General features: G+C 34.8%; 1 protein-coding gene and 1 long non-coding RNA gene across 5 annotated transcripts in view; one reads left to right on the top strand and one right to left on the bottom strand.

Annotated features, from left to right (window-relative positions):
• Nucleotides 1-26,824, top strand: part of cacnb4b (calcium voltage-gated channel auxiliary subunit beta 4b) — a 62,011-nt gene that overhangs the window by 12,498 nt on the left and 22,689 nt on the right. For 2 of the 4 annotated variants that reach the window (NM_001113516.1, NM_001040318.3), the window contains 5 exon segments: nt 9,395-9,526; nt 12,868-12,990; nt 13,134-13,261; nt 25,147-25,196; nt 25,442-25,461. In NM_001113516.1, coding sequence (NP_001106988.1) covers nt 9,395-9,526; nt 12,868-12,990; nt 13,134-13,261; nt 25,147-25,196; nt 25,442-25,461 — 453 coding nt within the window. 4 annotated transcript variants of the gene reach the window in all.
• Nucleotides 1,037-6,943, bottom strand: LOC147843410 (uncharacterized). Its single transcript, XR_015493357.1, has 3 exons — nt 3,734-6,943; nt 3,309-3,687; nt 1,037-2,925 (listed from the first exon to the last, which is right to left on the bottom strand). It is a non-coding gene; the product is annotated as an uncharacterized LOC147843410 (long non-coding RNA).

Raw genomic sequence — 26,824 nt, 5'->3', positions numbered from 1 at the left:
TATTTTTCATTACTAAATTACTGTAAGTATCGCATTATTTACAAACCAGTTGTATTTAAGAGTAGTTGAGGGTTTTTAGGATCATTCAGCATGAGTTAGTAAATGATTAATAAACTAATAATTTTAATGTTTATATGTCTTATTATTCAGGCATATACTAATAGTCAACTAATATGTTAGTAAATGCGTTATTAACTCAACTTTAAGCATTTTTTTGACCTAATCTAAAGTGAGGACTATTCATGCTTTATAAATCCCTTATAAATGACTATTAAAGAATCAGTATCAAATGAACTATAATCTTTGCAATCTTTTTTAAAATGTAAAATTACTGTAAAGTTTAAACATTGCTGAATAACAGGAGTGTCAAAATACAACAAAACTGGATAAAACAACAATATAATAATTAAACAATGTATTAAAATGTGATGTTTAAACTCTACAGTGATTTTATTTTAGATCAGGTTGCAAAGATTTATTTTTTATTTGAAGTGCAGTTTTATTTGTGTGTCTTTAATTGAATAGGAATAAATAATGTCATTTTTCCTGTTTAGAATTTAACTGAGCCTTTATTTGTCATTTATAAAGGATTTATAAAGCATAAATAGTCCTTACTTTAGATTAGGTCACAAAACTAGGTGAAGTTGAGTTAATAAAGCATTTATTAACATACATAGTAACCATTAATATATGCCTGAATAATAAGAGATATAAATATTAATATTAATAGTTTATTAATTATTTACTAACTCATTCTGAATGATCCTAAAAACCCTCAACTACTCTTAAATACAACTGGTTTGTAAATAATGCGATACTTAACTTAGTAATGAAAAATAAATCATTTACTAAGTATGAAAACACAATTATTAAGCACATTTTAAATGTGGTTAAAAGTCAAGTATAGAGCATTTGTAGCTGCAGTTATAAACTGCTTACTAACGTTTATTAATGTAAAGTTAATGCTTAACAGATAATGAATTCACTATTTGCTAATGCTTAATAAATGATTTATAGTGTGTAGTTTTTATAAAGTGTTACCTTTTTTTTCAATATTTTCTACATGCCCAAAAAAATATTGGCGTTTAGCCCTTAAATTTCTTTTGTAATGGTTTAAAAAGCACTTAAAATGTCTTTAAATTTGACTTTGAGGTGAAATAATCTCAACTGAAAATTTAAAAGAGGGTGGGACATAGAGTGTCACCTCCCCTTTTTTATAAAACAAATGAGAACCGTCTTGAAGGGTGGCGGGGCAAGTCAGATACTAGAGGGCATTTGATTGGTCAAGATTTGATGTGAAACTAAAGGATGAGGTGATGTGGAAAAAAAACATTGATCCATTTAGATGAAAGGGACAAACTGCAAGCTTTACATGTTTATATCGGTTTTATATCACCTAAATGTGAATTGTTTCACTTTTTTGGAGCACATCTACATACAGATAACCATAAAACCTAAAACAGACTGAAACTAACATATGTAATGTTTTTATTTTAATTTCATGAGGTCTTTAAATTAGTTGATAAATGTAACTATGCTTAAATTGCTGGCTTTAATTGTCTCTCTTCATGACGTTAAAAATAAACCTTTACCAGCCTTCCAAATTCACTCTTCAGCAAAAAAAGACGGTTATCTCGTCAAAATCAAGGATGAAAGTCATTCATTTGAATTTTCGTCTTTTTATTTTTTTTGCTCACAATCATCACTTCTGCGGTGAAAGATAAGCAAACTTGTGCATTTTTTGTTTCCCGAATCAGGCGTTTTGTGATTGGACTCACCGGCCTCAATTGGGTCCCTGCTGAAGTAAGCTTGTGCGGAGCGGCTGCCTTCAGGGAAAAAGTGTTTCGCCATAGGCAGCGTGCTCAAATTTTTTTAGCCGACTGCGAGGCTTTTTCGCTCTCTCTCTGCCTCTCTCTCTAATGCGATATTGACCCGATCATTCTTTTCACTGACTTGAGCTAATGTTGTTTCCAAATTGGATTAACAGAATACAGCTTCCTAGCTTCGCTTCACTTTGAGCAGTGTCTCTCATTAATTAGAGGACTATGTACTTGCTGCTGGAATCGCCTTTATTATCTTAAAGCGGGAAAAGTGTGAATACCAGCGCTGTATGGTTTTTTGATTATTATTGAGAGGAAAGATGTCAGCTGCTTCTCTCTCAAACATCTTGGAGCCGTCTGAGGATTTTCTGGAGATTTCAGGCGAAAATGTTCAGATTGTGTATTGTGAAGTTTTTCAAGGTCCTGAGAAGCCGGCGGTGAAGGTACTGTATGTACTTTAAGGGAATGATCTTGATGTTATTGCATAGGAATGCTGAGAGTATTTCATGGTTGATTGAGCATTTCTGAAGAAGTGTTTGTATTTGACTTGAGTATTTAGAGTAGTTGGTTATCAAAGGTGGAAAGTTTACAGAAACTTTCTTTTTGCCTGATGGATGAGAAAACGTGCAGCAGAAAAAGATGTTAGCTACATATTTGGGTATAAATTTAGATAGAGGTTTTGTTGTGGAAAGATAATGAGTTTCTATCTAGCAGATTTAAGATATAGGGCTGCATGCTATTGGAAAAGTCTGACATGGCGATGTTTTGTTTTTCTGCAATATATATTGTGATATGATTACAATTGTATGTATCAAATAGCTCTGTTTGGAAAAATTTATGAGTTTAGATTGATTAAGGTGTCCGGCTGGGTCAGTTGGCATTTCTGTGTGGAGTTGGCATGTTTTCCCCATGTTCTCGGGTGCTTCGGTTTCCCCCACGGTCCAAAGACATGCGATACAGATGAATTGAATACTAAATTGGCCATAGTGTATGACGGTGTTAATTAGTGTATATGGATGTTTCCCAGTACTTGTTCACAGCTGGAAGGGCATCCACTGTGTAAAACAAATGCTGGATGAGTTGGCGGTTCATTCTGCTGTGGCGACTTTTGATGAATAAAGGGACTAAGACGAAGAGAAATGAATGAATGATTGAGGTGATACTGTGAGGGTGTGATTCATATATAAAAAATAATAAACAAATTGCAAGCAATAATCTAAATAAACAGTGCTTTATGGTTTGCAAAGAGTCAGACAGTATTCAGGTACAGAAATGTAATAATGAAAAGTAAAATAAAACTGTACAGTGTTTCCTCTAGGATTTTTTCCAGCTGTGGTGGCAGGCCTTTTACACAGATTTTCCAACTATCTATGGAGTATTTCAATGATAAATATTGTTAGCACAGTATTACAAATTACGAGTATACGTAACGCTAATGTCTTTGCTTGCACGTCGGTTTCCTCTGTTCTTGCATGCCCTCAAATATACGCTGCTCAAGCTCAGATTTTCTTCTACGCTCTCAAATAAACACAGCTGAAGTGCGGTTTAGTGCGTTTATGTAACTAGGAGGGCTGTGCGATTTTGGCAAATATCTAACTTTTTTTTTTTTGGACCGATATTGCAATTTCTATTCGATTTGCGATTAAATTTTTGTAGTCAAGCTACCTTACTGTAAACATGTTGAACTGAAATTAGGAGATATATTGTAGCTTATTATAAAAATAAAAAAATACTAATTATAAAAATACAGAACACTCAGCAATCTAACATGGCTGAAACAACTCTGAAATTATACTGTGCTGTTGCTTTCTATTAGATTGAGTGTCACTGGCAATACTTTCAGTTGACTTTTTAGTTGTTGTATTTCCTGGTGCTGTGGCAGCAATTCTTACATATGACCTGTTTTTGTTTGCTGTCTGTGAATTTGAAACCAAAATATTTCCATATTACCGACATGCTGTTTTTCTTTTATATAAATTAGTCTATTAATACTTCTGAAGCAGCAAATGCCACCATCCCACTTTTAAGTGCTTTCCTGTTTGTTTCTTTTATTGCGGGCGACATTGTTCGGTTGCGCAATTCTGATTGGCTGGAACGAAAGTGTGCTCACTCAATTGGCTAGTAAGATCCCTCATTTGCTTTGGGTGGGGGAAATTTAATAATAAATATACATTTCATAACGCAGCCTCTTGCAATTAGCTGATCTCAACGTTTCAAACTTGCGATTTGATTCCAATTGATTGCACAGGCCTAATATATCTCCCAAATTTATTAGATTAGCTAGAAATATTTATGAATGTTTCCAATAGACCTAAAGAACTGCATTGTTGCATCCTGAAGTAAATTGAAACAGCTATAAACTCCAACAAGATAGTCATTAGTCATTGATAATTAAGTCATTGTATGCAGAACCATAGACCGTTATCTAGAAATAAAGTGTAATTATGGAAACCGTGTTCATCATAACTGAAAGCTACGTGTTTGCTGGCCTCACGCATCGCTCAGCTCTGTCAGTCAGTCAGCATGTAACTTTAAAGGGTTAAATAGATGATGTAAAGCCCTACTACCATTACACAAAAGTTTGCTCTATTATGATTCAGTTACCTTTTAATACGTTTCAGTGCGATTATAACCTGCTACTAAAACAAAACAAACAAAAAAAAAACTACAACAACTGAATGTTTTGAATGAAAAAGGTAATGTAGCCATGGCAGGAATGAATTTTGGTATGGCGTCAGAAGAATGAATGGAGGAAAACATGGCATAGTCTTCATTGTATTATTAATAATTCAGTAAAATTATTCTTCATTAAAGTTACAAATGTTTTACACTCTCTTGAAATGCCTTTAAAACACACAGAAATGAGGAAGTCTGTTATTATACTTTGCAGTGACTCCAATAATTTCATGTATTCTCAACTAATCAATTGTTGATCAACTATTATCCCAACTCAACATTGCATATCCTGCAAAGTGACAATTTTGGACATACACTTTGCGATATTGATGCTGTAATTATATATTTTGTGCAGCCTTATCATGAAGTTTTATAGTCTGTTAGTCTCACAATGAAAATCGCATTCCCATTTATCGAAAGCAAGGTTGAAAAATAAAGGTGGCCGAGCCTTTTTGTAAATGCTGCAAATTTCTGGATATGAGCTTGCCCACTCCTAATAAGTGCTCAAACTGTTTATCTTTTTAATCTATGCTTAAGACACACCTGTATACTTGAGGGTTCACTTTGAATTAAGTTTTTCAGTATGACACACTGAAAAAAACAAATTCGTGAACTAGCAGTTTTCTGTATTTTGTGATTCATGTTTTTATTTTATTTTTTTGTTTTATTTATGCTTTTGAATTTTCATTATGGAATCTTGATCTTTCTTATAATAACTTTTAACCTTAAAAAGTTTTTTTAAAAGTCACTTTTATTAATATTTTTAATAGTTTAAAGTGAGATGATTGCCCCTCGCACACATACAGACCAAGATTACTGGCAATTTTCCCGGAAATTGAACATATGTGAACAGGCCCTTTTTGAGAATACTGATAAATTCGTTCCGGCTATTTTCCAGACAGAGAAGTTGCAACATTTCCGGTAATTTGCCGGAATGCTACTCTGTATGAACGCAGAAGGAAGATTGCTGGAAATAACGTGTTCACGATTAGAATGTGCTAACGTGAGACGTCCACTCCAGCCAATCAGAACATTCAGATGCATTCACATCCGCGCTGTTTATGAAGTTAAAAGCATTTTGAGTATTTTCCAGACACATTTGGCTGTTAGATGTTACTCAGATAACATTTATATGTTCCTTCTTAATGCCAGCTGTGTAAAATAAATAAATAAATAAATGAAATGCTTATGGTAAACCGCTGTTTGTTTACCTTCAAGCTCTGCTTCAGCTGCTTGACGCGTGTGCACGTGAAGCAGCTGGTGAGCGCCAGCACAAACACATATTTTGTACATCTCGACATGCGAAAGTGTTTTCATCGAAGTTGTTCACAATACTTATTCATCCACAGAATTTGTAATGTCATCAAATGTGTAAACATTTAGCTGTGGTTCACACTTCTGCCTTTGGATGTCTCACAAAGCAGCTGCATGAATGCTAAAGCTTCAAATAAAAGTGAAACCATCAACAAAAGCCTGACCACTTCTGTGTTTACAAATACAAGTGCAGATGTTTAGAGCTCATTTCTGGTAATTGATAAAGTCGTTCCGGTACTTTTCCCAAAATTCACCGGTATGTGTTTGTAACTATTCTAAATTGTGAATTTCTATTATGTAAAATGTATTTCTATATTTGCCTTACTACACACTAAAAATGTTTGCCATTAATTAAAATACACACGTCAAAGTTTAATTATGAGGTAAATATAAAATGTGACGTAATGTCTAATCTGTAAACTAGCACATGCACAGTTGAAAACAAAATTATTAGCCACCCTATAAAAGTTTTATTATTTCTCAAATATTTCCCAAGTGATGTTTAACAGAGCAAAGACATCTTTAAAAGTATTTCCTATTATGTTTCAGCTTCTGAAGAAAGTTATATATTTTAGCTTGGCTGGAATAATAAAAAAATGAACGAAAAAAAATCTTGTTGAATATCTTGCCTAATCTCTTCAACTTGCGTAGTTAACCTAATTAACCTAGTTAAGCCTTTACATTGCACTTTAAACTGAATACTAGTATTTTGCTAAATAACTAGTAAATATAATGTACTGTCATCATGGCATATACAAAAGAAGTTAGCTCCTTTTTCTCCATTACGCAGCACTTGGAAAATATTTGAAAAAGAAAACAAATTTCACGATAGGGAGGGCTAATACTTTTGCCTTCAGCTGTATCTGTTATTTGTAAGGGTGTAATGAAGATTGTGAACAAATGCAGCTAGCCTAAAGTCACCTTCAGCTCACAGGTGTATTTTTCCGTTTGCTTGAGGACCATGTATCTCTATGGCTGACAGTTGTGTCTAGTAATAGAGGTACAGGTGGTTTTTTTGCTGACCTGTGTTTCCAGCGGTCTGAATAGGCAAACATGAGAAGCACAGACCCAATGAAAATGCAGCAGACCAGACTAATGTGCAAATGATAAAAGAAGACTCAAATGCACTATTCAAAAAAAAAAATTATAATAATCTGTAAAATTATTGTTTTTTGATTAATCGCATCCAAAATAAATGTTTGCTTTGAGATAATAAACAGTACCTGACAATAGTCTTGTCATCTATCCAAGTTTTAGCAACAACAAATGACTTTTAGTTGATTATGTGGTATCAGAAGTTGATTATATTAAAGACAAAGGCCTCTAGATTACTCTTATCTTGCCAAAATAAAAAATGATCCTTGATTTTTAATTATTTAATTAGGACAGTAAGGTCTGACTTTGCTTAGACAAAGGTCTTGTCACTTATTTATAATGTACAGTAAAGAAAATAAAGTCATTGTGCAGTGGAGGACTGCATCCAAAAATCTCTGCAATGACTCAAATAACTTTTATATCAAGTCATCTTGAATGGCAAAGAAAGTGTTCTTGCAGGACTCCCAGAGTTCATCAAGATTCTTTGGATTCATCTTCAATGTCTCCTCCTCCATCTTACCCTGGACATGCCCGATAATGTTCATGTCTGGTGACTGGGCTGGCCAATCCTGGAGCACCTTGACCTTCTTTGCTTTCAGGAACTTTAATAAGTCTTAAGTAATAAGTAATAAGACTTCCAATAAGTCTTCTGCAGTATTTGTGATGATTCGGATGCAGTTCAACAGATGATTCATCGGAAATATCTACCTTCTGCCATTTTTCGAAATGATCAACTAGAAGTATTATTTGTTGCTTTTACAACTGAGATCGATGACAAGGCGTCAAGAATATATATAGAGTTGAAGTCAAAATTATTCCCCCTGTTTATTTTTTCCCCGATTTCACTCGTAAGTGCTTTCCTGTTTGTTTGTTTTATTGTGGGCGTCCTGCATAGTTCAGTTGCACAATTTTGATTGGGTAGAATGAACGTGTGCACATTTTTGAATATAATAATTTAAATAACTCATTTCTAATAATGGATGTATTTTATGTTATGATGACAGTAAATAATATTTGACTAGGTTATTTTTTCAAGAGACTTCTATACAGCTTAAAGTGACATTTAAAGGCTTAACTAGAATAATTAGGTTAACTAGGCAGGTTAGGGGAATTAGGCAAGTTATTGTATAACGATGGTTTGTTCTGTAGACTATCGAAAAAAATTTAGCTTAAAGGGGTGAATATTTTTCCTTAAAATGGTTTGTAAAAATTAAAAACTACTTTTATTCTAGCTGAAATAAAACAAATAAGACTTTCTCCAGAAGAAAAGAACATTATCAGACATACTGTGAAAAATTTCTTGGTCTGGTAAACATCATTTGGGAAATGTAAAGAAAAAAAATAACAGGGGGACTAATAATTCTGACTTCAATTGTATATAATAATAATAATTATATATATATATATATATATATATATATATATATATATATGTGTGTGTGTGTGTGTGTGTGTGTGTGTATGAATATCTTTTTTTTTCTTTTTTTTATGCTTTCATTTAGTTTGGACTTTCAAAGTACTAGCCATTAGCCAAGTTTCCATCTTAAAATGCAAAACAAATTTTTTAAAAGTAAAGAAAAATAATTTTCTGAGCTTTTCCAACTAAATGTAAGAGCGGCTGACTGTCGTGTTAGTAACCTAGAAACCAACAGTAAACAATAAAGCATTTAAATAAGAGACAAACTAAACAGCAACAAAAATACTATTAACACAAATGAATGGGCTAGTCGACAAAAGTGAGGAGTTTGGTGTAGAATCACGCATTCTTCCTGAAAAGTGGTGAACGCCTTTTAAATGCAGTTTCTGATTGGTTTGCTGAGTGGCATCATAATGATAATTGACAGCCTTCTCGACCAGTGTTTGCACACCTGTGCAGGACAGAATACACAACGGGAAACACCACAAAACATACGTAAAAACCATCTGCAAAAACTCTTTAAATTGGCATTCTCTCTTTGTATGTGTCATTAGTGACAATCTCTCTCTCTCTCTCTCTCATTAGCATAAACAGCCCTAAGGGAGAAGCAGTCGCCAGCCATTGGATTTTTCACACTGTACCTGCTGAAGATCATTTTGAAAAGAGGGCTGGGTGTACAATCTCATTTGAATTTAAAGCGACAGTCACTAGAATGACACAATTTGGATCGAAGCCTAAAAGGGCAGTTTTAAAGAGTTATAAAACATTTTGAGCTGAAACTTCACATACTTGTAAAAAGGGGATTAATATGCAATTTTAGCAATTTATATGTAAATTTTCTTGGTTATGATAGGTTCTTTTTGATTACATTTTTCTGACTACCACCCAATATCTGAATGCTGAATAGATATTGTCAGTGTGGTCATATGTTTATGAGCTGATGCTTTAGAAGACAGCATTCAAAGTTTCAATTAATGATCTAGTGGACTAATCGAGCCGTTTTAATGGCATGTCTCCTTTAAAGCCAGTCCTCATGTACGTATGTTATGTATTTTGTGTGGTGTGTTCACAGGGTTCAGCTGATTCCTACACTAGCAGGCCGTCTGATTCAGATGTGTCGTTGGAGGAGGAGAGGCCGGAGGGGGGCAGTCAGGGCCGGCAGGAGCGAGAACAGCAGGCTCAATTACAGCTGGAGAGGGCAAAGGTCAAAGCACACACAATACACGTACTGTATATTATCACATTATATGTATCACATACTTCTTCACACTATATAGAGTATTAAATGGATAGTTCACTCAAAAATGTACATTTACTTATCATTTACTCACACTTTCAAGAGTTTCTAAACATTACACTGCAAAAAGGGATTTCTTTCTTAGTTTCCTTGTCTTTTTTCTTGTCCAAATATCTTAAATATATCTTAAATTTCTTTAGTTAAGAAGCATTTTTTAGACAAGCAAAACATATTGTCGTGTTTTCAGAAATAATTAGATTTTTTTCCTTAAAACAGGCAAAATAATCTTACGTCGACAAGAAAAACAAGATTATTTTGATTGTTTTAAGGAAAAAACTCAAATTATTTCTGAAAACAAGACAATAGTTTTTGCTTGTCTAGAAAATGCTTCTTGATTTAAGGATTTTTAGACATTTGGACTAGAAACAAGAGAAGAACTCTCTTTGTCTCAATCTCTTTGTTCTGGAAGGTTAGCAAATAATGACAGAAATCATAGGTATAAAGTCTTAGTCACAGATTTATAGTAAATAAATGGCAAATAGATCAACATTGTGACTTAAATGTAACCACACATTGTACATTTGTCACAGTTTAATGTTATTTAATTGCTTCTCATAGCCATCATGTCTGAGCTACAGTTATGCAGTATTGGTCTAGTCCAAAGACGCCCAAACTAAAGCCCGCAGGCCAGAGTTAGCCCTTGGTAAGATTTAATTTGGCCCGCCATCCAATCCTAAAATCTTTTGTGGTAGTTTGTTTTATTGCTGAGCTACAAAAAAGGAAACTGAAAATAACGTTTCAATTAAATGTTGTAAATGAATCAGATTTTTTTTTTAAATACACTGTCACTGATGGATAGAAGACATCGGCAAAGTCAGGTGCAGCTTTACTAGTGTAATCGGCATTGATCTCCATTGTGTTAAATAAGGAATTGTGTTTTTATTGTAATAAGTTCAATAAAAATTCTATTGCATTATTTAATATGATTAAATATATGTATGTATTAATAATATCAAATAAATTAAATAAATGAACCATGGCAACTTTAATGTAATAAACACTGAAAAAAATATCTTGGTGCTTGTTCAACCTACTTATGTAAAATGAGCTCATACAACACAGTTCTTGAGATTTTTTTTATGACAGTTAATTAATTGTTTTATGTTTAATCCACTAATGTGTTAACTTAATCTATTTGTGTTGGGACAATCTAAATAAATTGTGTGCAACCTTACATTATTTTACTGTGCAGTTGGGTATATTTACACTGTAAAAAATGCAGGGTTCCACACAATTCATTCATGTTGTCCCAACACAAATTGATTAAGTTAACTTAACATTTTAAACAAATTTATGTGGATTGAACATAAAAAATTAAGTCGTCCCAATGAAATCTAAAGAATTGTGTTGTTTCAGCTCATTTTAAATAAGTAGTTTGAACAAGTAATAAATTTTTTTTTTGAGTGTACCTTCAGTCCACAGCCCTCAATCAAGTTTGGTTTTTGGCCTTTTTTAAGAAAAGGTTTGGGCACCCCTGGTCTAGACTATATTATTATGGCCAAGAAGCACCCACTACTTCTGTCTCAACAAGTAAAGCATCCAATTGTTATTTGTTGGTTTTGATTTGTTGTGGGAAACCCCCTGTTTTTAGTCACCACAGTTCTGTACAAATGTGAGCATGGTATGCTGTGATGTGGAGGAGATGACGGTCAACACAACAGTATCTTCAGATTCAGACAGTTTTCTTTTACTCACATTGAACTGAAAAGCCTCTAAGCTGAAATATTCTACACTGCAGTTCACCATTAGATGATTAGGTTCACCATAATTGTTGATATTACTAAAGTATGATGGAAAAAATAAAATTCATAAAGAGGGTAGTGCTATAATTGTTGATATGGATAGATATAACAAGCGCTCTATCAAACTGTATGTGGAGACCCAACAAATAGTAATAATAAATGTTTACAAAGTGATGTAATACTTTCGAAAATCATGATCCTAGTGTATATATATATATATATATATATATATATATATATATATATATATATATATATATATATATATATATATATATATATATACCTAATATCAGATGGCGAGAAGATAATTATTTTTTGATAAATTGGTCAAATATTAGTGTCTGTAATGCAGCAAGTCTGTTGTGTAGACCATGCTTTTATATAAAATTTACTTTAATGTAATAACAAATATTTTCTCAATTTAAATGAGAAGTGGCTTGGACCTGTAAACAGTATTCCATATGTCATGACTTAACAAGTGGATATTATAAATTCAATATAAATTCATTTATATATATATATATATATATATATATATATATATATATATATATATATATATATATATATATATATATAATTGAAGTCAAAATTATTAGCCCCCCTTTGAATTTTTTTCTTTTTAAATATTTTTAAATGTAAATATTTTTTAAAAAAAATTTAACATGACTTAACAAGTGGATATTATAAATTCAACAAAGGCGACAAAAAAAAAAATATATATATATATACATAATTGAAGTCAAAATTATTAGCCCCCCTTTGAATTTTTTTCTTTTTTAAATATTTTTAAATGGCTTTTTTAAAACCATTTTAAGAACAAAATTATTAGCCTCTTTATGTTTTTTTTTTTCTGATAGTCTACAAAGTAAACCATCGATATGCAATGACTTGCCTAATTACCTTAGCCTGCCTAGTCAACTTAATTGACCTAGTTAAGTTTTTAAATGTCACTTTAAGCTGTATAGAAGTGTCTTGAAAAATATTTAGTACAATATTATTTACTGGCATCATGGCAAAGATAAAATAAATCTGTTTTTAAAGATGAGTTATCAAAACTATTATGTTTAGAAATGTGTTGAAAAAACTTATTTCCGTTAAACAGTAATTGAAAAAAATATATACAAACAGGGGGGCTAATAATTCTGACTTCAACTGTTTGTGTACATGTGGATATAACAAGTGGATTTAACAGAGTGGACAGCCAAAATTGTTGACATTTTAAAAAGTGTTGTTTAAAATGAATTTAAATCAAGTCACATTTATTTCTATATCACTTTATTTCTAAATTGTCAAAAGTGGCTTTAAAGACAAAAAAAAAAAAAAATAGTAGAAATAAATCAAAGTAACAGTGAAGTTAAATATATCATCAAGCAGTTAAGCTTCATGGCACCAGTGCAATAAATTAAAAGTGATGAATACATTTTAAAGGAGACTATTAGACATATAGGGTTGCATATGTTGTGCATTAGCTTACCTAAATTCAAAAACATTGACTTTCAGGCCAAAGCGGTGGCCTTCGCCGTGAAGACAAATGTCAGCTACTGTGGTGCGCTGGATGAAGATGTGCCTGTGCCAGGAACCGCCATCTCATTCGATGCGAAAGACTTCCTGCACATCAAAGAGGTGAAAAACTTACTACTGACTCAGATTCACTAATGCCTTCTTCAAATATAGATAAACTCTAGCCAAAATTCATTACTAAAGCGGCTATCGTTGGTCAAACGCTTTCAGGGGCTAAAGTTTTATCCTTTCTTCTCCATATGCAGAAGTTTAATAATGACTGGTGGATTGGGAGGCTGGTAAAAGAAGGCTGCGAGATTGGCTTTATCCCCAGTCCCCTGAAGCTGGAGAATATCAGAGCACAGCTGGAACAGAAGAAAAGCAGAGTACAAGGGTAAGCAGATAGAGATCATACTTAACTACCTGATGGAGCATTTGATTTTCCGCAACCTCTTGGTTCTTGATGTTTTTTCCAGTGATCCTTTTTTAAAGGTGCCATAGAATGCATTGATACAGTATGTTAGATTGTTCTCTGATATCTAAATGAAGTTGTATGTGGCTTAAGTAAGTGCTAAATATCTCCAGAAGCAGTTTTAGAGGCCGTTCACTTATTGCGTCTTTTGAGCATGCAAGTTCATTACGTCCATTGGTGACTTGTGCGCAAATAGGAAGAAACGTGTTGCATTCACGTTTTCCAGACACATTTAGTTAAAGAGCCCATATTATACATGAAATAGGGTCATATCTTGGTTGTAAGGGTCTCCAACAACAGTCTAATATGCATGCAAAGTCAAAAAACACTTTCATGGTCTTATAATCTGCATTTATTTTTACCTAATTATCCCAGCGACTCCCGTATGAATCGTCCAGTGATTCATTTGTTCCCAAACCCCTCCTTAGCGCGAAGCTAATCTGCGCTGATTGGACCGATGACAGTCTGTCACGATTGGTCGACTGCCTTCAGTCAGAGAATGAAATGCCCAATAGCTAATCAGCAATATAAAAGTAATCACAGTTCATACGCGCTCCATAGTGTAGGCGTGGATTTTAGCTGCCACACACACACACAAACACACACACACCTCTGGACGACAACGCTCCCGCTTCCGCCCGCACCCGCCAGGTTTTAGCCTGAACCCGACCGCTCCCGCTTATATTTAGAATTTCTTGTCCCAGTGCCCGAACCGCCCCGTTTTCTGCCCGCCGCGCCCGATCCCGCTAAAGAGCGGGGGAGAACATAACCGAAAATCACCCAGCAAAACAGTCCAGAGACAGCCAGACAGAGCTCTCTCTCTCTCTCTCTCTCTCTCTCTCTCTCTCTCTCTCTCTCTCATACGCGCGCACTAACACATACACACAAGCGCCAAGCAGACACACAGGCAGGCAAAGCTCTGTCTCATTCGCATAGCAATATCCACGATATTGCTAGACAGCCCGCTCCCATCCCAAATTAAACCTGTTACCGACCGCTCCCGCGATTGATTCGGAAATTTATTCCCGCGCCGCAGAAATCTGGCGCGGGGACAGCCGCGGGAATGCAGACCTCTACCACGGAGCTCCGTAAACAAAGCAGCACGCGTCGCGTTTTTAACGTGACTTTGCACGCGATAAGAGAATATAGCCAGTTAACCTGATACAGTACACTCGGTTACAAGTAACAAATCACAACTAAATACATTTGCAAGCTAGAGTTAACGAGGCAACTTTAACCGCACGTACTTACATTTGAGAAATGGAGGAAGAAACTCATCCTGACGTTCATCAGTAAGTTAATCTTTACTGATCCTTCCTTTAACAAACGCCGATGAAGTATTCTTTGTAGCATGTAGTTTCCAGAAGTTTCCAACTGCATGGCTATAATGCTGAGGTTTCATCTCTGGGTAGAGAATCGATAATGTCCATCTGCAGTGTGACTTCAATCGACCGGCATGTTTGTGTGCGTGTGTTTGTGGGTGTGTGTGTGTGTGTGTGTGTGTGTCTGGGTTTCTGCGTCAGAGGGCGGGGCCTCAGGTTTGAAATCTCCCGGGTTTGCGCGTGCACGTGAATAACTTGGTTTCGTTCGTACGTCATGGCGAAACACCTAATGAATCGGTATCAAGGCGACTCGTTTGAAGCACTATGAGTCGACTCTTTTATAGATGAATCAACCGTTTTAAACACTGTATTCTTACAGATTTAAGCCTTAGCTGGATACTTCACTTCACTTAGAGCTGTGTTACACACTACATGGAGGGGAATTTTCAAAAACCCATAATATGGGCTCTTTAACACAATCTCAACTTCTCAGAACGCCTCAAGCTCACCACAACAAACTAATCAGCGTAATTTGTTTTAAATATACGTGTAATCCTGGTCTCATGTACTGAAAGCTGGAGCTTTTCCCAACTGAGCTAACTCCTCAACAGATGAACCCAAAAGCAGAAGATTAATAAGGAAACTTGGGTCGTTAGATTCAGAAAGAAAAAAATAAATAAATCTTTACTTGAAAAATAGATTACAAAGTACTACAAAATAACTGAAACTGATCTTGCAGAAAACAGGCTAAGCCAAACGGACACAAAGGTAAAAAAAATAAAACAACAACAATTAAGTGTCACTTAGCTTCAGAAAAGAATCAGGAGATCATCAGGCAATAATGGCTCAAGACTGAGACACTAGTTTGTTACAGACAAACTTATATAGGGCAAAACACAGATGTTTGTAATCTGGCTTGAGTGGTGACACACAACAGATGGCAAGAAAGTGTTGCCATCCACTGTTTTGAAGGCTGCATAAAAATTGTACTGTATTTGAAAAGTCAGAAGAGCACCTCTTTCTGGTTAGGAGGAGAAATGCAGCTTATGGATGAATCCCTACAATACACATTTTAGCAATAATAGTATACACATATAGATAAACACAGAGCACCCAAACACTGCAGTGCTTTTTTATTTTCTCCATAAATAAAGCGTATATTAGAGCTACAGCGATGGTTTGCCATCCTCTGAGAAAACTGTTGATAGTCACCCTGCAACAATAGACGCTAAAACAAGTAATGTGCCTCGCACCTTCCACATGCTGTATGTAATATGTAAGACACAATATGTAAGTGGCCCTTTACAGGTCAATTTCCAACACTAGGAATTACACTAAGAGCTGAGTGATATGACACTATGCATAAATGTGCAATAAACACATATATTTTGGTTTGTTGCCTCGTTCCAAAAACAAATGTGCCAAATTTCACAATATTCATGCTGAAATACCAAAACATACATTTGAACAGACCTTATGCTTATATGCGCGAGGCAGTGGCGCAGTAGGTAGTACTGTCTCCTCACAGCAAGAAGGTCGCTGGTTCGAACCTCGGCTCAGTTAGCGTTTCTGTGTGGAGTTTGCATGTTCTCCCTGCCTTCGTGTGGGTTTCCCCGGGTGCTCCGGTTTCCCCCACAGTCCAAAGACATGCGGTACAGGCTAAATTGTCTGTAGTGTGTGTGAATGTGTGTGTGTGTTTCCCAGAGATGGGTTGCGGCTGGAAGGTCATCCGCTGCGTAAAAACTTGCTGGATAAGTTTGCGGTTCATTCCGGTGTGGCGACCCCGGATTAATAAAGGATTAATTAACTAAGCTGACAAGAAAATTAATGAATATCCGTATATCCTGCGTTCGGTGTTGCCAGATTGGGCGTTTTCCTGCCCAATTGGGCGGTTTTAAAATCAATTGTGCGGGTAAAACATGGCATTGTAGGGTTGACAAAATTTGGGCAGTTTTGAAATGTAAATTTTATATGCAACTTAGGGCCTGCTCACACTATGCCATCCGTACCGTGACCAGGCCCGTTTCCTGGATTGTTTGAGAAGTGTGAGTGCGCTGAATTGGGCTTAAGCATGGTTCACTTGGCAGGCCCTGGCCGGTTGGAAGAGGTGTGCCTGAGCGCGGTTCACCTGGGCTTTGGCGTGGTACGCTTGAAACTGAAAGCGAGTTGTGACTTTATAAGGGACTGTTTCATTTGGATTTATTAATCAATCTTACTGTTCAGTGAACACAAACTGCCGTAGTTTATTAAATACGCAAACCCCTCACTGCACGACAGCTGTGCACCTTCAGCAGACCTCCTCGTGCCTGCAGCACGAGGACTTTATGATTGTTTATGAGCGCCAAAAGTGGCGGATCTGTTCGGCTAAATATTTGACTGCATGTCACTGCATATCAAACGACTGAAACGATATAACAAGAGCAATCTCCACTGTGCTGAGCGAGAGCGCTCATTGAACAGCGCAGCATTGATGACGTAAGCGTGCCCAGGCCCGATTAGTGTGATTGCGGGCCTTTATGGGACCTTTAAACCCTGCTCGATTTTCAAAATTAGAGTCTCACATATATAAGTGGAATACAAGCTTAGATAAACCTAAAACTAAGGCAAAAACATCATTGTAATCTCAATATGAAACGTTGTGGCCAATCAAATGCTTATCCATATTAAAGATCCCATGTGGAGTTCATAAGAGTCTGTATTTTATTCCGATTGGCCTATTTTTCACTGAGATTTTACACTCACAGGATTTACATGAGAATGAGGATACAATGGCAATTTGGACTCATGATATGTCATTTCCATGTTGTGAACTCTTATTATTCATCTATGCCTACAGTAGGTATATCCAGCTGTTCATTATATGGCACCTTTAAATCAATCTAAAAGTGAATTCTTGTATAATTTTCCAAAAATGTGATCCACTAGAGATCTCAAGGCTCATTTAGACTGTGTGTAATTTGTTCTATTAAAGGGGCTATATGTACAAACTTTTATTTATTAATCTACTGCCAGTGGATTAAAGGCATAGTTCAACCAAAAGTGAAAATTCTATCATCATCCACACAAACTACCTATCTTCTGAACCTGTTTGAGATTCTTTCTTCTGTTAAACTCAAAAGAAGATATTTAGAAGAATGCTAGTAACCAGTAACCATTGATTTTGGATGTCAATTCTCACAATTTGGATGTCAATTCTGAGAGCATTTCTGAATTTTAAAAATAGCCTCTTTAATAAAGTGCTGCCATGTCCTATCTATAGAAAACCAAATGCTCTGGACTTACTGTTTTATAGATGCAGATTAAATATGGTTAATTGTTGATATAGGAACTAAATATTGTATACAGGTAGTCACTGCATGTCTTGCTGATTGATACAATGTAAATGTTATAAAAACACATAGTTTTGGAAAGCTTTTAAAAATAATCTGGTCAGTACACCTTGATAGAGAGGTGGTGGGTTTTGAGGCCTTTGAAAGAAAATTGACTTTTCAGTAGCATAGCATTGCTTGAAATGTGAAATTACTCAGATTAAACCCAGAGGATTCATACAAGATTAGAATATTTTACCCTCTGTATTCCCCCACCCCCGCCAAAAAAAACAGTCAACAAAAAGTTGTCAACATTTGCTAAATTTTTTGAGTTTCTTTCTTCTGTTGACACAAAAGCATTTATTCAAAAGAATTTTACAAAACATCAGCCATTGACTTTCATAGTACGTTTTTTTTTTTCACATCAGTTAATTAACGCCATAGTTTATGATTGTGAATTATGGATTATTAATTGTTTTATGTTTATTTACAGTGCTTTCGGAAAGTATTAACAGCACTTCACTTTTTCCACTTTTTTAAGTTACAGCCTTATTCCAACTTTCAGAGCAGCAGAACATTTTCTGTAACCTTCCCCAGCATTGTGCCTCGAGACAATCCTGTCTCGGAGGTCTAAAGGCAATTCCTTTGTCTTCATGCTGGGTTTGTGCTTTGACATGCATTGTCAACCCTGGGACCTTATATAGACAGGTGTATGTCTTTATGGGGTATTGTGTGTAGAATTTTGAGGAAATAAATGAATTTAATCCATTTTGGAATAAGACTGTAACATAAAAAATGTGGAAAAAGTGAAGCGCTTTAAATACTTTCCAGATGCACTGTACACTTTATAATTTATTAGAAGCTCTTGATGGCTTTTGATTGGAATTTGTAACTGGTTTAAACAAGTTACTTTACTATGAAAATTGAAAATACATTAAAAAAGCTTTTTAAGCTAGTTTGCTTGTAAAGTTACAATTAACAGGTAATAACGTGGTCTTTAATGATATTCAACACATCCCCTACAATAAATATTTTAATTTAAAATGATTATTCCAACCCAATAATAGAGAGTCTGGTAAAACAGCAATCCTTTGAAATAATGGTGCTGCAGTCTCTGCAAGGTTTTGGGGTAAGAATAAGCAATCCAGATTTTATTTTTGCGAAATAAAAAACAGAATATACAGTTGTGCTCAAGTTTATACTTGTTTTAGAGTCTCAGCTGAATTTCTTTGAAACATTCAGTGCTATGAACTTTTTTCATTGCTGCATTCTGGCACTATATATAAACAAGCCTTTTTTTCCCAGGTAGACTGATAAAATGTTTGCACCATGAAAACTGCACTCAACCAAGTAGAGTATCTTGGTGTCTGGACATGTTTAACAGTGCTGGTTCTGGAAGCTAGTTTTTGCCATTCTTTTTGCCAGTTTTTATGTAAAGGTCTTCATTAAAGCATTATAACTCATGATCCAACTGACCAGCTGTGAGTTGCATTATAACATTGAAAACTTTCATTTGAAGTAAAGAAGTATATCATACTTAGAGTGACAAAGGTATAAATGTGTTTAATGGCTTAATAAAGGAAAAAAATTCAGTGCAATGAAGCATGACACAATCATATTAACCCTTTGATGCAGGTCACATGGTGGTCATACACCTGAGCAAAGACCTGTTCTGAACTGTACATCTAAAGAGAGTATTTCATTTATCTGCATGTTTCCACTGGATGAAATGATTTACTATGTCACTTTGGGTACAAATACATTTAAGGATATGTAAGCAAATAACCTTAGCTTAAAAAACAAAAACAAAAAAACTTTAAAATCGTTCCATTACAACTTATGCTCTGAACATAACCTCTGCTGTGAGCAGGTTGTGCCTCAGGCTTATTATACCTTAATGTGTGTTTCTTAATATATATTTTTAATTCTCAGTAAAGCTGTATTTAAAAAAAAAAAAGTTATTATTCAATTTTAATATTAAACCAACTATATATATATAATTTTCTTGTCGGCTTAGTCCCTTTATTAATCTGGGGTCGCCACAGCGTAATGAACCGCCAACTTATCCAGCAAGTTTTTACGCAGCGGATGCCCTTCCAGCTGCAACCCATCCCTGGGAAACATCCACACAAACATTCACACACACACTCATACACTACGGACAATTTAGCCTACCCAATTCACCTGTACCGCATGCTCAGTTGGCTCAGTTGGCATTTCTGTGTGGAGTTTGCATGTTCTCCCTGCCTTCGCGTGGGTTTCCTCCAGGTGCTCCGTTTTCCTCCACAGTCCAAAGACAAGCGGTACAGGTGAATTGGGTAGGTATGAGTATCCATAGTGTATGAGTGTGAATGAGTGTCTAGGGATGTTTCCCAGAGTTGGGTTGCAGCTGGAAGGCCATCTGCTGCGTAAAACATTTGCTGGATAAGTTGCCGGTTCATTCCGCTGTGGCGACCCCGGATTAATAAAGGGACTAAGCCGACAAGAAAATGAATGAATATATATATATATATATATATATATATATATATATATATATATATATATATATATATATATATATATATGTGTGTGTGTGTACGTATGTATGTGTGTGTGTGTGTGTGTGTGTTTTATATATATATATATATATATATATATATATATATATATATATATATATATACATACATTTAATATTTTATGTAATTTGTAATTAGCATCTAACAAAAAAATATAGTTATTGTTTTATATTTGAGAGTGCAGATGCAAAAGCCGCTAAATGCCACTTTCGCCAAAAATGAGCTAATGACATTGAGTGAATGCTTTAGACACGTAGTACATGTTCAACAAATATTTTTGCTTCAAATCGCAGCGTCAGCACATTCAGAAATAACAGTTTGTTGGCAAAAGCAGAAGGCGCGAATCTAATCGTATGTTATCAATGTAGCAGAGCGCTGATACGCTGGCATTTATTAGGAGACTGTTTCATTCTGTTTCCGATTTTGATTTTAAAAGACAGAGTTTGATGAACTGGATGAGGCTGTCCGACTGTCCATAAATGGCAAATGAAAACATCCCTTACCTTAAAACTCTGTGCGTTATAAAAATAAGAAAACACAATGAACAGTCGGAAGTGTAGCATGCATCCATAATGTTCCATCCATTTCACAAAAAACGAAGATGCTGCTCTTTTATCCCCTGTGGATGCTATGAGGATAAACAAGAGACCAAGACCTTAAGTATGGTGAGAATGAATATATGACAACTTCTAAGAATGAATGAATGAAAGCTTCTAAATTTGTCTGAGAGGCATCTTCTTTTGCCCAGTAGGCCTATCTTGTGTTTTATTGGCTAATTTAAGCTATTTTTAAAAGATAAATAAAATGTATAAAACTATACTTTTTTATATTACTTCATAATACCTATAGATCTGATAAGCTTTTTATATTAATGGACAATGCCCAGATATTGATGTTTCTCAATGTTTCTACACTACATTATTAGAATCTAACAGCTTTGCAATGTTTGTAATGTTTACATTTTAAAACTAAATCCCAAATATCAAAAGACAACAGATTGTTAAGATTTCATTAACGTCAATTTATTTTATGTTATTGATTAATGCATTTACTTGACAAGTTTCATTTATTCATTTTCCTTTTGCTTAGTTTTCATGTTTGGTAAAATAATTTCTAATTGCATCTTTAGTGATTTTTCAACTAATTACACGGTCTTGTCCCAATAGGTGGATTTAGAGGTTTTTGCAAAAAAATAAAAAATAAAGCAGATGTGGATTTAGCTGGTTTTGACGCAAAAGAAAATCTACCTTGTTAAAATGGTCTAAAGTGAAATTTTTGGAAAAAAGCTATTTTATTTACTAGCTAATAACCTTATCATTATGTATGAAATGAAACTTCTAAACATGATCAGAAAAGCCTGACAGAAAATTCACAAAAAAGAGGTCTGATGGATTTAGAGGGTTTTGAGATGAGATGATTAGAGATGAATGAACTCTTCATATATATATGTATATATATATATATATATATATATATATATATATATATATATATATATATATATATATATATATATATATATATATATATATATATATATATATATATATATATATATATATATTGGAACTGACAAACTTTGAGGTTTAGGGTTAATCAACCAATTTTAGCATTAAAGTGAAAGTAAGTTAAACTTGTTTCTTAAATACACCCCTGGCCATTTTGAATGATGTGTGATTTTTGTAACATTCCAATTGAGTAAAACAAAAAAAAAACTGTGACAAAAAAAATCAAACAGCATCAGAAGGTTTATTTTACAATATTATTTTATATGCAATTACTAAAATATGTTGAGAATGTCTTTTTGTTTCATGGAAGTATATGGCCGTGCAATAGATGGGTTTCTGGGTGCTTTACTCACTGGTACATTCTGATTAGTGAGGCATATTTTTCGTGTTTTTAGTATGGCAGCAGCGTGATGAGACTCTCAGCATCTATTTTATCTGTTTTATCAAGCTGTGGACATAGCATTTTTTACAGTCACTCATTAAAGTCACTTTTGAACCAGCCGTCCAATCAGAGCGGAGGAGGGGCATAACCAGTACCAAACCAACTGTCACATTATTAAGCACAGGAAATGAAAAACAGTACTGGCTGTACACAGAGCCAGTATTTTCAGATTAATTCAAACTATCAGTACTAATATTCCGTCTCAATGCAGCAGAAAAAAAAGCATAAAAACACTTTGGTGGACACACACCCTATAGGTACAAATTCTGCCCAAATTCTATCAAGGACAATCATTTTGAAATAAGAACAGATCAGTTTAACGAAATCATATACATAGTCACACTTTACAATAAGGTTCCATTTAGTTAATGTGTTTACTAGCATGAACTAAGAATAAGCTTGTACAGCATTTGTTAATCATCGTTTTAAAGTTACTAATGTCTTATTAAAATCCAATTTAAGCTTGTTTACATTAGTTAATGCACTGTGAGTTAACAAGAACAAACTATTAAAATGCTAAATACAGTACTGAATGTAATCTTCAATGTATAAAGTTATTATCCATGTTTCCATCCCACTATTTTTTATGCACATTTTGGAAAACCTTATAAAAAGTGCTTATGAAAATGGGTAGATGTGCAAACATTTTGAAAATATTGTATGCGTATGATATACTTTATATCTGATAAGAAAAAAATGTGCATAAACTATATGTTATAAACTCATTTGTCAAATAAAATACAGTATGTGCATCAAAAAAGTCACCAGATTTTGTGACTCATGTGATAACAAAAATTCGTGCAATGGGATGAGATTAATAGAAAAACCATCAGAACGACAACATTGCACAACATCTGAAAGTTTGTTTTGGTCCATTTAAGCCAAAGTCCGTCATCAAAGTGGTTCAGTATTACCTCCCAGAACTGTGTTGAACTTAAACAAAATCTGCTCACCATTATTGCATTTTGGCAATAATCAGTTTATTAAATAAGAAAAAAGTCCACAATGGCTCCTTCTACCTGAGCAAATTCCATTTTTCTCTTTTGATATTTAGCATCAGTTTATAACACTGTGTCTGAATTACATGTGATGTGACAAGATTCCAGCGACAAGCAATTTGACTTAAATATCAGCCACTGCACTCCTGATGAAATGGTAAAGGTTCTAAGTAATATAGAATTAATACATTAATATATTAAATGAATAAATATTAAACCAATTTAACATAAAGTACAAAGGCTGCGTAGTGATGTTGTTGAGTCACTGACTTTCAGTTTCAAAGCGTTTGCTAGCTATTTTATTTTCAAGATCTCTGGTAAACAATCTGCTGCTTCTTTCAGTATGGCAATAAATGTCATTCATTCATTTTCCGTCTGCTTGATCCCTGGCAACCAGTGGTCACCACAGCAGAATGAACCGCCAAATATCCTGGCGTATGATTTAAGCATGATTTAAGATACCCTTCCAACTGCAACCCAGTATTGAGAAAGCAATAAATGCATACCTGTCAACAGTGAAAATAAGGGATATGTCCACCATAATAAGAGTGAAAGCACAGAAAAGACTCACATTTAAGAGCAAGGGGCGGCCCCTGGTGGTTCGGCGGTATGGGTTGCGTAAAGGGAGGATCGGCTCTTTTATGATTATTGCCACCCTTCAGACAAAGACTGAAAATACCTTTACGGGATGATAGCAGGATAGAACTGTAAAATATGGGAGAATCCTGGGAAAAATGGAAGAGTTAACAGGTATGATAAATGTCATGTAAAATTGTATTCAAACTCACATTGGTAGCATTTAATAGTGAATAAAGCACATAATCGATACCTGAGGTAATCATTGTCTTTGTTGTTTATACTGCTGTTTTGCTGTGACGTTGTGGAAATAGAAACTTTTTCTAAAAAAGAAATTTCAAGCATCACCATCACAGATGGCTAGGACAAAAACATTTGTTTTAGCATGAAAACGATACCTTTAATTACGTGTTGCTGCAACACATCACATGTAGTTAGGACATAGTGTCGGAAAGTGACAATTATGTTCAATTTGACTCATTGGATAGAAACATTGCTTTATTCGCAAATGTTTATGTGATATTGCAGTTTAATTTGGATCTTTGGATGGAAACATGGCTATTGCTAAAAATAAATAATCCTTTAAAGATAATGAGCTTTTACTTCTGCTCCCTGAATGTTGTGGTCTAATACATTTCATTGTACAATTTTGGCGAGGTCTTGCCATTTTAAAATAACATACAGATATAAATCAGATGTTCCACTGGTAGCAGTCTGAGGACTCAGTCCAAGAGATATAAGCACTTACTATCGAATTATGGGAATTATTCTCATTACATGACACAATTGAAAACTGAAATCGATTGACTTGATTTGTTAAAACTGGAAATCAGGTTAGGTGACACCAGCTCGCAGTTTGAAATCGGATGACTGACCCTCAAAGCCAGGTGACTATTAATCACAATTCTACATGTAGGTCTCAGTACATGAACATAGAGCAAGAATCAGTTTTGGTCTTACCAGGTTTATCTAATTCATAGAAATAAGTGATCATAGCACATAGATGTAGAGAATAAGAGAGTTCGCTTGCATGTTTAAACCCAGACTAAAAATGTTCGGTCTCTGTTTCTGTTTGTCTGCTCATTTCTTTAGTAAGTCCAGTGGAAGCTCCTCCTCCAGTTTGGGGGATGTGATGTCATCAGGTGAGCCAATGATCTGTTGGGGGTGGGGCTTTAGAAGATGGGGGGTGGGGTTTCAGGAATCTCGCCGCAATTCGTCAGTGGATGATTTTACTTCAACACTGTCCTGCGTAAGGCTAAAGATCAAATGAGCAGCTTCTTGTGAGCATTGGACAGTAGACCATGAATGACTTGACTGGCTTTTTTCACATTTGAAGAACTTGACAATACTTTGTTCTGACTTTATTCTTTTCCTTCTCTTTGTACAGGCAAGCAGAAACAGAAAGTGGTAAGTTTGTCTACACGATGGAAGAATCTGTATCTACCTTTTCTGTCCAGTCATTGAAGAGATATGTCCGTCACCACTTTCCTCAACACAAACTCTTCTTAAGTTCAGATTCAGCTCGTTGTGCTTAACCCTCTGGTGTTGTTCATTTAGAAGTCACACCTGGGTTGTTCGCAAAACTAACCAGACTTTAATCATATAATCATTTAATTTATTTTATAAATACAGTATGTGTGTTTCATTAATATGCAAATTTTGAATTAGGGTAATATTTAAGGTAAAATTAAAGCAAAAAGTTCTTAAAAACTATTGAATGGGGACAGATTAGTGCTACCCTGATGTCTGTATCTAAATATAAATATATACTAGGCTTTACCTTGCCTTCCCTATTTACTGTAATCATGAACATTATTTAGTAGCTGTTTGCGCTATGGTTCCCAGAATATTTGATACCACTTTCTATTGTGTCCTAACTACTATTTACTTATATCCAATTACAGTTGAAACCAGAAGTTTACATACACTGTATAAAAAGGCACATAACCATTTACAAAAAGTCAGATGTTAATGTGACTAAACTTTTTCTCTTTTAGGTAAGTTAGGATTATCAAATTTGTTTCTGCCATGCTTAATAGCAGAATAATGAGAGAGAGATTTTTTGAGAAATTGTTATAAATTTTCTTGAAAGTCAAGTGTTTGCCTCTGAAAAAGCTCAGATGATCGTGTCAAGGTTTTGGAAGTTTCTGATTGGCTAATTGACAACATTTGAGTTAATTGGAGTGGCATAACTGTAGAATATTATAATAGTATTTAAGGAAAACCTCAAACACACTGCTTCCTTGTGTGACAATATGGGAAAATCAACAAGCCAGAATCAACAAAAAAGCCAGATTACAATTTGCTAAATTACACTGGGAAAAGAATAATTTTTGGAGATGTGTCTTGTGGTCTGATGGAACTAAGATTGAACTGTTTGGCCATAATGACCAGTCTTACATATGGCAGACACAGGGGAAAGCTTACAAGCCAAGGAACACCGTCCCAACTGTGAAGTATGGGGGCTGCTTTGCTGCTGGAGGGACTGGTCTACTTCCCATCAAAATAAATAATACTGAAATACTGAAGCAACATCTCAAGACATCAGCCAGGAAATTAAAACTTGGCCACAAATGGGTCTTCCAAATGGACTATGACCCTAAGCATACTGCCAAATTAGTTAAAATATGCTTTAAAAACAACAGAGTGAATGTTTTGGAGTGGCCATCACAAAGCCCTGATCTCAATCCTATAGAAAATTTGTGGGCAGAGTTGAAAAAGCTTGTGCGAGCAAGACAGCCAACAAATCAGACTCAGTTCCACCAATTCA

Source organism: Danio rerio, chromosome 6, assembly GCF_052040795.2.
Source record: "Danio rerio strain M-AB ecotype USA chromosome 6, GRCz13ab, whole genome shotgun sequence".
NCBI lineage: Eukaryota > Metazoa > Chordata > Actinopteri > Cypriniformes > Danionidae > Danio > Danio rerio.
The sequence above is the reverse complement of the archived record's forward strand: the minus strand, read 5'-3'. Positions and strand labels throughout refer to the sequence as shown.